General features: G+C 49.6%; 5 protein-coding genes across 5 annotated transcripts; 3 read left to right on the top strand and 2 right to left on the bottom strand.

Annotated features, from left to right (window-relative positions):
* Positions 1-927: 927 nt before the first annotated feature.
* On the top strand, positions 928-2,720 carry N7473_013100 (FAD-binding oxidoreductase). The gene is made up of 3 exons (XM_057159039.1): positions 928-1,202; positions 1,253-2,414; positions 2,476-2,720. The coding sequence occupies exons 1-3, from the start codon at positions 1,071-1,073 to the stop codon at positions 2,613-2,615; spliced, it is 1,434 nt and encodes a 477-aa protein (XP_057002993.1). The 5' UTR covers positions 928-1,070; the 3' UTR covers positions 2,616-2,720.
* A 130-nt stretch (positions 2,721-2,850) lies between these two features.
* On the bottom strand, positions 2,851-4,550 carry N7473_013099 (putative aldehyde dehydrogenase; the record flags this gene model as incomplete). Its single annotated transcript, XM_057159038.1, has 4 exons — positions 2,851-3,135; positions 3,195-3,900; positions 3,982-4,432; positions 4,505-4,550. 4 exons carry the CDS (start codon positions 4,548-4,550, stop codon positions 2,851-2,853), a joined length of 1,488 nt encoding a protein of 495 aa, XP_057002992.1.
* A 731-nt stretch (positions 4,551-5,281) lies between these two features.
* Positions 5,282-6,180, bottom strand: N7473_013098 (YoaK family protein; the record flags this gene model as incomplete). Its single annotated transcript, XM_057159037.1, has 3 exons — positions 5,282-5,868; positions 5,955-5,984; positions 6,048-6,180. The coding sequence occupies 3 exons, from the start codon at positions 6,178-6,180 to the stop codon at positions 5,282-5,284; spliced, it is 750 nt and encodes a 249-aa protein (XP_057002991.1).
* Positions 6,181-7,594: 1,414 nt separating this feature from the next.
* Positions 7,595-8,985, top strand: N7473_013097 (isocitrate lyase/PEP mutase family protein). Its single transcript, XM_057159036.1, has 3 exons — positions 7,595-7,924; positions 8,007-8,154; positions 8,217-8,985. The coding sequence occupies exons 1-3, from the start codon at positions 7,715-7,717 to the stop codon at positions 8,837-8,839; spliced, it is 981 nt and encodes a 326-aa protein (XP_057002990.1). The 5' UTR covers positions 7,595-7,714; the 3' UTR covers positions 8,840-8,985.
* A 1,439-nt stretch (positions 8,986-10,424) lies between these two features.
* On the top strand, positions 10,425-12,553 carry N7473_013096 (uncharacterized protein; the record flags this gene model as incomplete). Its single annotated transcript, XM_057159035.1, has 8 exons — positions 10,425-10,476; positions 10,546-10,991; positions 11,048-11,092; positions 11,393-11,526; positions 11,576-11,623; positions 11,684-11,818; positions 11,868-12,147; positions 12,356-12,553. 8 exons carry the CDS (start codon positions 10,425-10,427, stop codon positions 12,551-12,553), a joined length of 1,338 nt encoding a protein of 445 aa, XP_057002989.1.
* Positions 12,554-12,718: the final 165 nt, after the last annotated feature.

Raw genomic sequence — 12,718 nt, 5'->3', positions numbered from 1 at the left:
ATTTCATCAACGCTGATGGTGCGGCCAACCCCAACGCAAATGCCCTTCTGGCCATGGTAAGTTAATTGAGTACCTCCGTTAACGCTTGATTATTCGTCCTGCTGGAAGCGCCATGTCACAGTATTAACCCATCGCACAGGTTGCCATGAACTTCGTTTTCAATCCATTTTTCTTCACTTCCACGGGTGTCATCTCTGGTGTCTATAATGCTGAAATCTTCCCTGTTGAGATCCTGGCTAGAGGAAATTCCTTGGCTTCCGTCTCGAACTGGTATGTTGGGCTGATCATCGGACAAATCTCTCCAATAGCTCTCGACGCGGTCATGTTCAGATATTTCTACGCATTCTTTGTGTTCAACGTCGTGGCTGCAATTTTCTATGCGGTCTTCTACCCAGATACCAAGGGTAGAACGCTGGAGCAGATGGATACGCTTTTTGGTGACGAGGGTGGTTCCTCATGCCTTGGAGAACCCGACGGGTGCTGCGGCCGCGATGGAGGGTTTCGAAAAAGATTTGAAGGTAGCCCACGCTGCGAAAGCATGAAGATGAGGAACTGTACAGTGATTTTTGAAATTTGGGTTACCTGGGTGAACGCACGGAGAATCGCTTTTCTTGAAATTGTCTGGCCCAAGCCCGACGGGGATGCTGTGCACGGAAGGTCTCGGGAAATGTATATTCTAATTCAGCCTACTTACCAAGACGGCTGATCACTTGCAAATATTAACGATATAGCAGCGAGTAATCGTTTCCTTCAAATTGTATCCATTATATGTGGCGGGAATATCCTCAGTTACCAAGTCCAAACACTTCGTGCAACTCTCCTTCCAAATTCCGCCCGATCACCACAGTGGAGTCCTGGTGCCCCGCCATTTTTGGGGTAACCAGATCGAGTAACCCAACGAGCTGACAAGCTAAAGACTCGGCAAAGAAACGATCGAAATAATCGCAGTGAACATCCAAGACCCGTTCAATTCTCGCCCAGTTTTGAAATACCACGCCAAGGCAGCGGGGTTGTTCGAAACCTTCTCCTCACTCACTGTCCTCACCAACTCGATCCAAGCTTATCCGAACATGGCAGCAATCAACCCCTCTGCGATCGAAACTCTGCGCAGTCGACTGACTACCGCAACTGTCCTTACTTCTGACTCAGATGGATATCAGGACAGCCTTATCCGATGGTCTGATACGGGAAGGAAGCAAGCAGTATGGCAGACGAATTTCTGGGATGTACGTGATGCGCTAACAACAGACAGGGAGTGGTGGTCCAGCCAGTGGATGTCGTAGACATTCAATCCGCTGTTCTCTGGGCGCAGGAACACTCGGTTGACCTCGCCGTGAAAGGAGGCGGGCATTCTACGGCTGGAACCAGCTCGAGCGAGGGTGGCTTGGTTATCGATCTCTCACGAATGACGCATGTCTCCGTCGACACCTCCAGCAAAACCGTCACAGCCCAGGGTGGTGCCACCTGGAAGGAAGTTGATGCGGCTGGTGCAGCTCATGGTCTGGCGACCGTTGGAGGAACTGTGAATCACACTGGCATCGGTGGTCTGACCCTCGGTGGGGGTTATGGCTGGCTTAGTGGACAATATGGCCTCACAATTGACAATCTTCGGTCGGCTCGAGTGGTGCTGGCCGACGGCAGCCTGGTGACAGCCTCGGAAACCCAGCATCCCGATTTATTCTGGGGATTACGGGGTGCGGGTTATAATTTTGGAGTCGTGGTGGAATTCACTTACCAGGCATACGATCAGAGTCCACGAGTATATTCAGGAATCCTTGGGTTCTCACCCGACAAGCTGGAGAAGGTCATTGAACAGTTGAACGGCACGTTGGCAAACCCTGATGAACGGTCGGGAGCGATGTGCATCTTCGCTCATGGGCCCGGTGGATCGGGCCCCATGATTATTGTGATCTGTTTCTACAATGGCACTCGCGAAGAGGGACAAAAGCGATTTACTGGGTTTTTGGCTTTAGAGCCCTTCTTGAACACCGTTGACATGATCCCTTACTCGATGGTGAATACCTTGCAGAACCCTCAAGCCACGTATGGTGATCGCAAGTCTTTCAAGGGAATCTTCTACGAGCCTCCACTGGACCCCCATTTCATGCAAAGTGTATTTGATGGGTTCATGACCAAGCTCCAGACAGACCAGGATCTCATGCCCTCCGCCATTATTCTTGAGTTTATCGATATGCGCAAGATCTGCGAGACGCCCCTGCCTGCCACGGCCTTTGCAAGCCGCAACATGACTCAGAATGGTATTCTGTACCTACGCTGGACCGATTCATCGAAGGATCTGGAACATCGTACCTGGGCGCGTAGTGTTCAGGCGAAATGGAAGGCCGAGTTGGAGGCGAGGAAGAAAGTCCTGCAGACTGAGAATGATGTGCCTCAGTATATCAACTACGCCGAACGTGAGTGCTTTTGCGTTGCTGGAGAGTGATAATTCGGTGCTAATCCTGACACTCATCCCAGCTGGCGACTCCGTCGTGACTAACATCTATGGCGAAAACTTGGCTCGCCTTCAATCAGTTAAGGCCGAGTACGACCCAAACAATGTGTTCCATAAGATGCACCCTATTCCATTATCCACTGGAGATGACTTGAAGGAGTGAAGACTTCGGGCTTTGTTCTTATGCATCAGCTCGCATTGCTGGTATTTTCCTTGTTCTTATTGCGCTTAGGACACCGAAAACAGAATTGATTATCTTTACTCTGGGAACGCTGTTTCCTGTCCATAATCTTAAGTATAAGGGAAATGTAGTATGCGAAACATATGATTGTGACAGAAGCTTATTCGGTAATTACAGGGCATAAAAAGAGGAGATTCAGACTCTCGTAGGATGCTGTTTACAGGCGAGGAAGGATATGATACTTGACTGCCTTAACTGTTGTCCAGCCTTCCATAGCATCCTCGCCCATGTCACGCCCGAATCCACTCTCCTTCACTCCGCCGAATGGAACATTGGGACTGAGCATCGCCCATGCATTCACTGTTACTTGGCCGGACTCGATTGCTCTCGTGACACGGTGGGCACGGTTGATGTCATTGGTGAAAATAGCCGCACTCAGACCGTGATGAGAGTCGTTGGCTTTGGCAATGACTTCTTCCTCGGTGGAGAATTTGGCAATACTCTGGTGATTCAATTGCATTAGTATGACTCTCTAATGGAATAGCCGAGAATATGGCTTACTGCAACGGGGCCGAAGATCTCCTCACGCATGATTGTCGCGTTGTCCGCCACGTCAGCAAAGGCTGTGTTCTGAACAAAGTATCCCTTGTGGCCAATTCTTTCGCCTCCGAATAGCAGCCTCGCCCCAGACTCCTTCCCCTGTCTTATATAATCCAAGATCTTTTGGTGCTGAGCGTAGTTAACCACAGGGCCCTTGGTGGTAGCAGCATCTAGCGGATTGCCAGCGATGGATGGAGCATTGGCAGCGGCCCTCTGATATGCTTCCACGAAGCGATCGTAGATCGACTCTTGAACATAGATGCGCGAGCCAGCCGCACAAATCTGGCCATTGTTCGCGGTAATTCCAATACGGGTCCAGAGCAAGGCATTTCCGAGATCACAATCATCAAAAACGATCGAGGGCCCCTTACCTCCCAACTCCAAGCTCACCTTCTTCAAGTTGGTCCGCGACGCAGCTTGCAGAATCTTACGACCTGCGACTGCACTGCCAGTGAAAGCGACCTTGCGCACCTCCCTATGTTCGGATAAAGCCTGACCAGCGCTAGCCCCCTCGCCGGTCACAATATTAACCACACCAGCTGGGATGCCCGCTTCTTTCACAAGCTGTGCTAGCCGCTGGGCGTAAAGCGGCGACATCTCCGAACTCTTGATGATCAGGGCATTACCAGTGGCCAAGGCCGGGGCTAGCTTCCAAATTGTGATCATTCTGTGAACAGTTGCAAATTTAAATATTAGTCTCTTTCAGAGGCACGAGAGATACTTCAGGGAAAATGGAAATGTAACTTGCAAGGGAGCATTCCAGGGAACGATGGCGGCACACACACCCAGTGGCTCACGGTGAGTGTAGGCGATGCCACCTTCCATGTCGAGCACCTTTCCATCGATCTTATCAGCCCAGCCAGCATAGTATCGAAGACAGCCGAGTGCCTGTGGAATATTCATTCCCATGGAGTCTGTATAGAGCACTCCGGCATCCACAGCCTCGAGCGATGCAAGATCCTGGGCATCACGCTCAATCAGATCGGCCACCTTCAGAAGAAAGCGACCCTTGGCAGGCCCAGGAACTGCCTTCCAGGCCTGCAGACCTGCCTTGGCCGACTCAACTGCCTTGTCAATGTCCTCTTTTCCAGCAGCCGAGATGGTTCCGAGCTCTTCGCCCGTCGAAGGGTTCTCCACGCGTAATGTTTGGCCAGTGACGGACGGAACGAATTCATTGTGAATGAAGAGACCCGAAGGAACTGCAGGAATAAGTTGTTTAGCACAGAGACTCGATATTAATGTTAACATAGGGGTAAAAGGGAAGATATCACCTATGACTTGGCGGCCCTCCACTCCAACAATAGTCAACGAAGACATTCTGAACGGAAAATGATTTTTTATGAAACAGGATGCAGCCAGTATTTCGAGGTCAATCTGTACAAAGTACAATGATCACAATGTTTATTCATTTTGAGTGGCTTATAGGGCTTCTTTTTGAAGACTGATGCCTTCCGGATATCGGAACCATTGCGGGGGAATTAGAGCGGCCCCGCGCGCGAATTCCGCGTTACATTCCGAGCTGGTGGGGAGAGTCCGATAATGAAGGAAGTATTTTTGATTGGCGTTTCGAAAGAAGAGTTCCGATCAGTTGGCAAGAGTCATCGGGATGATAATAAATAATCAATTCTGGCTTGGTGGATGGGATACGCTGAGTGATGAGTGTGAGTGTACGTAAACTGTAGTCAGGTTCAACTGTGCCCAGTTGACACTCGAGTAAATGCACTTGGTGAAGACAACATAGTTAGGTAGTGAGATCCACACTACAAGGCTGATATATCAATAATAATTGTTTCAAGCAAAGAGGTCCATGTAATCTACGCAAGTGAGACCCATGATATATGATAATATTATTGACAAAATATTGAAAACGTAACCAGCCTCCTTCGGTGGTCAACTTCCAGTGGAGTTGGTGCCTGAATGCCTAGGCAAGATTCTTGCCTGAGAGGTTAGGCCACAATCTACCCCCTACCGACACAGCGGATTGTCCACCAAGTGCATCGCTACTGTACTTTCTTCCTGACTTCAGTTTCCTCCAACTACTCCAATGTTCATGCCTTTGTTTTCCAAAATCCCCAGGCGAATGCCACGATAAACTTGGTTCCGGCGGACAGCCAGAGGATCGGGGCGATGTCACCGGTGGCCTTGGTGACCCAACCCCCGATAATGGCACCGATTAGAGTCAACACGAACGCGATGATCCGCCGGTCCCGCTTCTCATTCCGCAGAAGAAACAACTTGGGATCCGACATCAGGTCGCAAAGGAGGCTGGTGATCACCACGGTCGGGATCTCGTTGAAGCCCAGAGCTCGGCTGGCCACAATCTGCCCTGCCGACTGAAGACTGAGCAGCACGATCGGCACTTCTTGATCCCATCGGGTGATGGATTGCGATGAGTCGTCAAGGGCACTCGACACAACGCCTCCCTGCACGAGAGCGGCGGTGATGACAATGATAATGGCTTGGATGAAGAAAGAGAGCATCAAAGACCCACGACGCCGAGCGCCAATAATGCGACTGAGCCGTGCAAAGAGGAAGCACCCGATCACAAAACATCCGATCGAGGTCAACGACCGTGCCCAGCCGTATGGGCGCGGATTTTGATTCGAGGCTCCTAGTCCCACGAATATGGTGTTTCCTATAATGCAAAGAGTAGCAAACGATCAGCAACTCCACCTTACACCAATGGTCACATCGCCATTGTGGTGGATCTCGAGTTCATACCGGTCTGCATCGACACAAAAGTGTTATACGCTGCTCAACGTCAGTTTAATTGGGCTCAACCTTCAAATCAAAGCAGCGAGACGATTTTCACACCTTTGTATATCGTACTGTCCACCAAACCCGAGCTCAAGCAGCAGGTAAACAGCAACAAGTCGGCATGGCGTGGATCGACTTCATTTCCCAAGAAACTGGATAATCCAAGGAACGCTTTCTTGTGCTGTTCCATTGTGAGTGACACAACCTAGAATTATGCAAAGACACCGAGGCTGTCAGGATGACGGGGGACAGCTTCCTCTTGTTTACACGGTCCAGAAATTCGCCGGGTAATGTGGAAAGGCTGGGCGATGACCCTCCACTGCCTGTCAGTCGGTCGATCGCATCCTTTTTTCGGGAAATCTTCTTTTCTCCGTCTCGGGAACTCCGCTTTCTTCAGCTCGGTGATGCATGACTCTTCTTGGCCTGAGGGGCGAGCCAAAACAACTGCCTACGGATACTGCCGTCCAAGACGGAGCAGGCCTGGGCATGGTCATGAATGACTCCCACCGGCACGACTGACCAGCCACTATCACCGTCTACCCTTCGGGTAGATCTTTTCTCGGCACCAGTGTCAGCAGTGAGCGGAGTTCCTGGCCCAGCGCCAGGACCGGAGACTTTGTTTTGCACGCCGGGTGAACGTGCTCCTAAAGTGCCAAGAAACACCCGGGGGAATTCGTTTGTTACGCCGAGCCGCTTGGCGCCGTGTCTGGTCTTGCCCCGAGATCCACCACACCGCGGAGATGTGTTACAACGGCTTCTCACCTGTGGAAATTTGCAACTCACAGCTTATATTGCGGCTTTTCTGCTTCCCATATAGGCCATCAACATTGAGGCGTGGACAATGGCTTGATGTGCGTTGCTCATGTGTTATCAGAGCATCTTGCGGCCTCTGATTCGACCGATACACTTGCACACCAGAAAGAGGATACTACTCTGTTGCGCTCTCACGGTTGATGTGGCTGCTGATCTCCCGAGAGGGGAACCGTGGAAGAGGCTTGGCGAACTAGGGTTGAATGATTGAACCGCTGGCCAAGACTGATATCGCTCCCGAGCACTGCCCCCTCCACCCCTGTCAGAATTTGGCAGATGCAAGTCAGAAAACGACTCATGCGCCGCTGCATATGCATTTATCGTCACCGGCGACTTCAGGTTGATTGAGTATCATGCTTCTGCAGTCTGCACTCCGTGTCAATACCCTCTTTCCTGACTTGCCCAGCATACGCTACTCGCCTCATCTTTTGTCCGACTGGACGGGAGTTCCGTTATCAAGGTCCGAAGCTGCAAGGACAGCTTCTCCTCGGTCCGTGCCGTAAATGGCTTGACCTTATCTGGAAAGGGATATCAGGCTAATTTGTTCTCGGCGGTCTTCGCGCCTCCATTTTCTGGCAGGAATACTCTGGGCTACGAGGCCATCTATGCCTCATCTTCTGGGTCAGTACGACCCAAGGACGAGCAAATGATCATATTTGTCTTGGCGCTTGATGGGATGTTGCATTCCCAGGAGGCCTAAGCCAATTTCTTCGTGGTCAATATCGGAGTTGCGAATCGGGGTTATTCATTTACATTCTACTTCATTTGAGAATCGGGTTATGTTACTCCGGACGGAAAACCCTTGAACTATAAGTAGGGTGCTTAGACATTTCAAATCAATCCAGATCATCTTTCAAATTACGAACACACAAAGTCTTACTGTTTTTTCCCGCCGTCGTGCAACTGTCGGCAATATGACCATCACTATCACCGTGGAGAAGGATGGCTTCTATGAGGTCAATGGCATGCGCCATGAGCCCAGTGTCTCTCTTTATGTCATCCCTGCGGCATCTAAGCTGCGTCGGATGCTCAAGGACTCTAGGGAGCTCATTGTCTGCCCCGGAGTCTATGATGGCCTGTCTGCTCGAATTGCCATGGAGCTCGGCTTCAAGGGCATGTACATGGTATGTGGTGCCGGCGTAGATGCCCTTCACTTGAATGCTCTTCGCTTATGCTTGGACCATGACTGATCAATGATCCCCACAGACTGGTGCAGGAACAACTGCTTCACGACTCGGAATGGCGGACCTCGGTCTTGCCCAGCTTCATGACATGCGAACCAACGCAGAGATGATTGCCAACCTTGACCCCTTTGGTCCTCCCCTCATTGCAGACATGGATACCGGTTATGGAGGTACGTTGAGAACAATCTTGATGATAAGCAAACTATATGGTGGCTGACGTGCTGAATTTCAGGACCTCTGATGGTGTCCAAGTCCGTTCAGCAATACATTCAGGCTGGCGTGGCTGGATTCCACATTGAGGATCAGATCCAGAACAAACGCTGTGGCCACCTTGCCGGCAAGAAGGTGGTGGGCCGAGAAGAGTACTTCACTCGTATTCGTGCAGCCAAGCTTACCAAAGATCGCCTGCACTCGGATATCGTCCTCATCGCACGAACTGATGCCCTTCAACAACATGGCTACGAGGAATGCATTGCCCGCCTGAAAGCGGCGAGAGACATTGGTGCTGACGTGGGTCTTTTGGAAGGTTTCACATCAAAGGAACAGGCCCGCCAGGCAGTTCAAGACCTTGCACCTTGGCCCCTTCTCCTCAATATGGTAGAAAACGGTGCCACCCCCGTTATTACCACCAAGGAGGCGGAAGAGATGGGATTCCGAATCATGATTTTCTCATTTGCTTCTATTGCCCCGGCCTACCTGGGTATTCGTTCTGCCTTGGAGCGTCTCAAGATCGAAGGGGTTGTCGGTACTCCTGAGGGTCTTAGTCCTCGTAAGTTGTTTGAGGTCTGTGGACTTATGGAATCTATGAAGGTGGATACAGAGGCAGGGGGTGATGGTTTTGTGGATGGTGTTTAGTAAATACTTAGCAATTTCTCATAGGATTCATTTCTTTGCCACTTTTTTCTATATCTAAATAGAACCAAGTTATTCATAAAGCTACCTTGGCCATTGAAAACATTTTTGCTTTCAACTTAAAGAGCAAGACTGGCAAAGTCCTCGGGGAAGTCAGGTTCAATCTCAGTGAGAGGCTCAGTATCCGGCGATTCTTGGATCAGTTGCACGGCTTCTTTCTCCACTATGATCGGATTCTCGGGTGCCCTTCCAAAGTATGGGCCATATACTTTGGAAAACCTTGGCCTCCGGGGAAGATACCCCATTCAAACTCCGCATTTGCTCTTGGTAAAAGAGTGTCCATGGGCCACTCCTGTGAAAACGATAGCCGTGTCCCTGGCGCTCCAATCTCAATTTGAACTCCACACATTCTTGGAGCAAGCCTTTAAATTCCTGTGCCCTTTCCTTGGAGTTTGTGAGGGTGTACAACTGGACGTGCGCTTCTACTCTTTGCGCAATATTGTCACAAGTCTGGTCAAGCGCGTCCCTTTGGAGAGATGTTGTTGCGAGGCTTGTGGAAGAACGCCAATGTTGTCAAACGTGCGGTGGAGCTAGCGCTGTCAGCACAGAGTTGTTGGTTGGGAGATTTAACTAAAGTGTTGGGACAACTCACCGGTTCTTTTTAATTCTGTGTCCATTGCGTAGAAGAGATTTTCCAAGGATCTGTCCCGGATGCCAAACATGAAGCGACAAAAGATTCCCTGGAAAATTTGCTCGGATACGAAGCCCTGGATGGTCTGGGTCGTGCAATAAGATTCGTTCCTTCGACGAAAGGCTAAGTCACTGCTATTATCTCTTGTAGGATGCGTTGCACGGGATTGGCTGTAGTGGCGTTTGATCCAATCCTCCAGTCGCTGGAAAAGCCGGCGTATTACTCGAACTGAATCATAGCCGTCAATAAATCAGTCCACGTTTGAAGCTCATACAATTTGATCAAGAGCTGAGAGTGCCCTTTAACAGCAACATCGCAGCTTGGCGGCTCTCTTGAGGTAGTTCATTTTGGCGTCGGAGTTTCTCCTCCCCCATTAATTGCGCTCTTCGCGCCATAGTTGCAGCTTCATGGGCATATCCGAACTTTCCTAGTAGCAATTTATTTTCCCGTTGAAGATTTCCAAGCTCGGCAAGATGATCAGTCTGACTTTCAAAGGCTGAGAAAATTAGCCCACGGTAAAAGTTGAAGTTGCGGGGGCCAATTACCATCGAAGGGGGACTCATTCGATGTTTCTGGTGCCGTGTCAGGCATACCATGGCCCTGGCTTGAAGCGCTCCAGCCCGGCATCATTTGAAATATTCCCATTCTGCCGATCATAAAACTCCGGAAAACAAAATTCAGGCAATTCAGACGAGGGGATTTTAGGAACAATGAATTAGATGGATAATTTGTGATCGGAATTTCGATTCTTAGAATGGAGCAAGACTGATCGTCATCGCGGGACCTTTTGGGCTTCGAGGAGGCGTCCATTACACGCAGTGAGGTGGACAGTACCCAAATGGGCTACAACTAAGCCCGTTTCATACTATGCTATTTCCCTTTTTGTTATTTCCCATAATGCTGTGGGTCTTTCCCCCAGTCTTTCTCCTCCATCTCACAAAATTTCAGGGTACTCAGCAACATCGTGTAGTCTAAACCAGACGCAAAAAGCAGGAGGCAACTAGCTGACAATAAGAAGATACATCGCAGAAGGTTGGCACCATTTTCGACTACTGCAAGGGAAAGATTCGATGGGGCTATGAAGTTGACGACACCTCGAAATCGATCAAAGGTGTCAAGCTCCTACTGGATGAAAAGCAAACCTACAATCATGGCCCCTCGAAGAAAGCTGAGAGCGTTCTCCAGAACAAGAAAAAGTCTACAATCAGTGCTTCTGGTAAGTATGTGGGAATGCTGGTAGCTCACGTGAAAAACATCTTGAAACGACGATTTGGGACTGCTCTGCAAACAATGGACCTTCAGTTCGTCATGACGGTCCCTGCCGTATGGTCCGACAAGGCAAAGGATGCCACCATGCAGGCAGCAATCCTGGCGGGCATTCCCAGCGCGGCCTTGTTCCTAGTTTCTGATCCCGAGGCAGCGGCGGTCTATGCAATCCAGACTATTCAGCCGAATACCATGACTGTAAGGTTCCTCCCAGAAATCATGCCGAAAAGCTTCTAATCGTTCCAAAAACTCAGGAGGGCGATTGCGTGATAGTGTGTGACGCTGGGGGAGGCACTGTGGTATGCCCGAACTCTTCCTTCCCCTAAAGCAAAGTTGACGAGGATGTGTGAACTCTAGGATCTCATAACGTACCGGATCAATCCAGTAGATCAACTGAGATTGGGTGAAGTAACAGAAGGAACCGGTATCCTTGAAGACTCCGCTGAATCTTTGTCACAATAACTGACCTTCTTAGGGGCAATTTGTGGCTCGGTGATTCTGGATGAAGGATTTGTGCAATTTCTGGCAAGCAAGATAGGAAGAGAAAAATACAAAAGCTGCCTCCCGCACCACGAGGCTTTGCTCTAAAGCATTGGCAGGACTACATCGAACCAAATTATCAAGGACCTATGGACTGTGAGGATTTCGGGGATATGGACTATTGCATTCCAATTCCTGGGATTGACGACATTCCAACAATCAACCTGAAGGGAGGAATCCTCCATATGGAAAGGTAGGCGAGAAGTCATACATCCGAGAGTTGTCTCTGATCATGGTTATAGCAATGATGTGGAGGCCATATTCCACCCTGTCATGAAAAAGTTCGCAGAGTTAGTTGCAGACCAACGTCTCAAAGTGAAGCAGACAGGGAATGAAACCAAGGCATGAAGCCCAAACACAGCACAATTTGGCGTTTACTATGGTCAGGCAATTATCCTTGTTGGAGGTCTTGGTGCATCTGAGTATCTTTGCAAAACATTGCAGAAGGAGTCTCCGGGTGTCCAAGTTATGCAGCCGAAGAACGCGTGAGTTCATGATATCCTATTGCATACCAGCTCAAGACGTTTTACAAAGGCTGACAAGAGACACATCTCTCGAACAGCTGGTCTGCAGTGGTGCGGTAGGTTTTCCCTGTCATCCCGAGAAAAAGGCAATGGCTAAGAATAGCAGCGGGGCTGTATGTCGAGGCCTGGAGGGTAATCAGGTTGACAATAGGATGACCAGATGCCATTACGGTATCAAATGTACCGAAACCTACAGCCCGGAAGGTCAAAAGTCAGGCCGGAAGCCTTTGTGGTGTGAATTGGAGCAGGTTTGGAATTTCCATGACGGAATGAATTGGTTTATCAATAAGGTCAGCCGCTCTGGATGCTTGAATTGGGGAGGAAAGATAATACCTAACCCTCTTAAAAAAGGGACATTCAATTGCAGAGAAAAAGCCGTTAAAACTGAGCTTTTACCGTCTTATTTCCGATCAAGATAGCCTGATATTCAAGGACACTCTGCAGTTTTGCCTGGTAAAGGAGGCACCAATGATATTCAACACAACTAAGACTCGACAGACCATTCAGACTCCATTTCGTGATACTGACAGCGGATGTACCTCCTACCTAGCTGTGTCCAAATTATGTGTTCCAGAGACCGATCTCAGCAAGATAACAAAGGAACTATTCCAGAGGTATCAAAATTCAAAGGGCGAGGAGTATTACAAGGTCTCCTACCAACTGGTCTTGACTCCTGTCAGCGTCGTTGCTGTTTGATCTGGAGTTCAACGGCATATCTTATGGAACTGTGAGATCGCGATACTAGACATGGCTATGCGCTAAGTTGTACACCACATTGCTTACAAACTCAGCTGTTCAATTAGGGCTACAGTGAAGGACTAATGAAAGGACTTTGAGGGGATGTCTGGTTGCTGTCTAGCT

The sequence above is a fragment of the Penicillium subrubescens genome (genome assembly GCF_028828155.1).
Source record: "Penicillium subrubescens strain IBT 31985 chromosome Unknown utg000011l_segment0_segment0, whole genome shotgun sequence".
In the NCBI taxonomy this organism is placed as follows: Eukaryota; Fungi; Ascomycota; class Eurotiomycetes; order Eurotiales; family Aspergillaceae; genus Penicillium; species Penicillium subrubescens.
Note: the sequence above shows the minus strand (reverse complement) of the source record. Positions and strands in the feature narration are given on the sequence as shown.

What these genes read in the sequence shown, in the direction of transcription:
- N7473_013100 (XM_057159039.1), top strand. Translation starts at nt 1,071, where the DNA reads ATGGCAGCAATCAACCCCTCTGCGATCGAAACTCTGCGCAGTCGACTG. An exon ending in ATACGGGAAGGAAGCAAGCA is followed by an intron (nt 1,203 to 1,252) that starts GTATGGCAGACG and finishes AACAACAGACAG; the next exon opens with GGAGTGGTGGTCCAGCCAGT. An exon ending in GTATATCAACTACGCCGAAC is followed by an intron (nt 2,415 to 2,475) that starts GTGAGTGCTTTT and finishes CACTCATCCCAG; the next exon opens with CTGGCGACTCCGTCGTGACT.
- N7473_013097 (XM_057159036.1), top strand. Translation starts at nt 7,715, where the DNA reads ATGACCATCACTATCACCGTGGAGAAGGATGGCTTCTATGAGGTCAAT. An exon ending in GCTTCAAGGGCATGTACATG is followed by an intron (nt 7,925 to 8,006) that starts GTATGTGGTGCC and finishes TGATCCCCACAG; the next exon opens with ACTGGTGCAGGAACAACTGC. An exon ending in CATGGATACCGGTTATGGAG is followed by an intron (nt 8,155 to 8,216) that starts GTACGTTGAGAA and finishes GCTGAATTTCAG; the next exon opens with GACCTCTGATGGTGTCCAAG.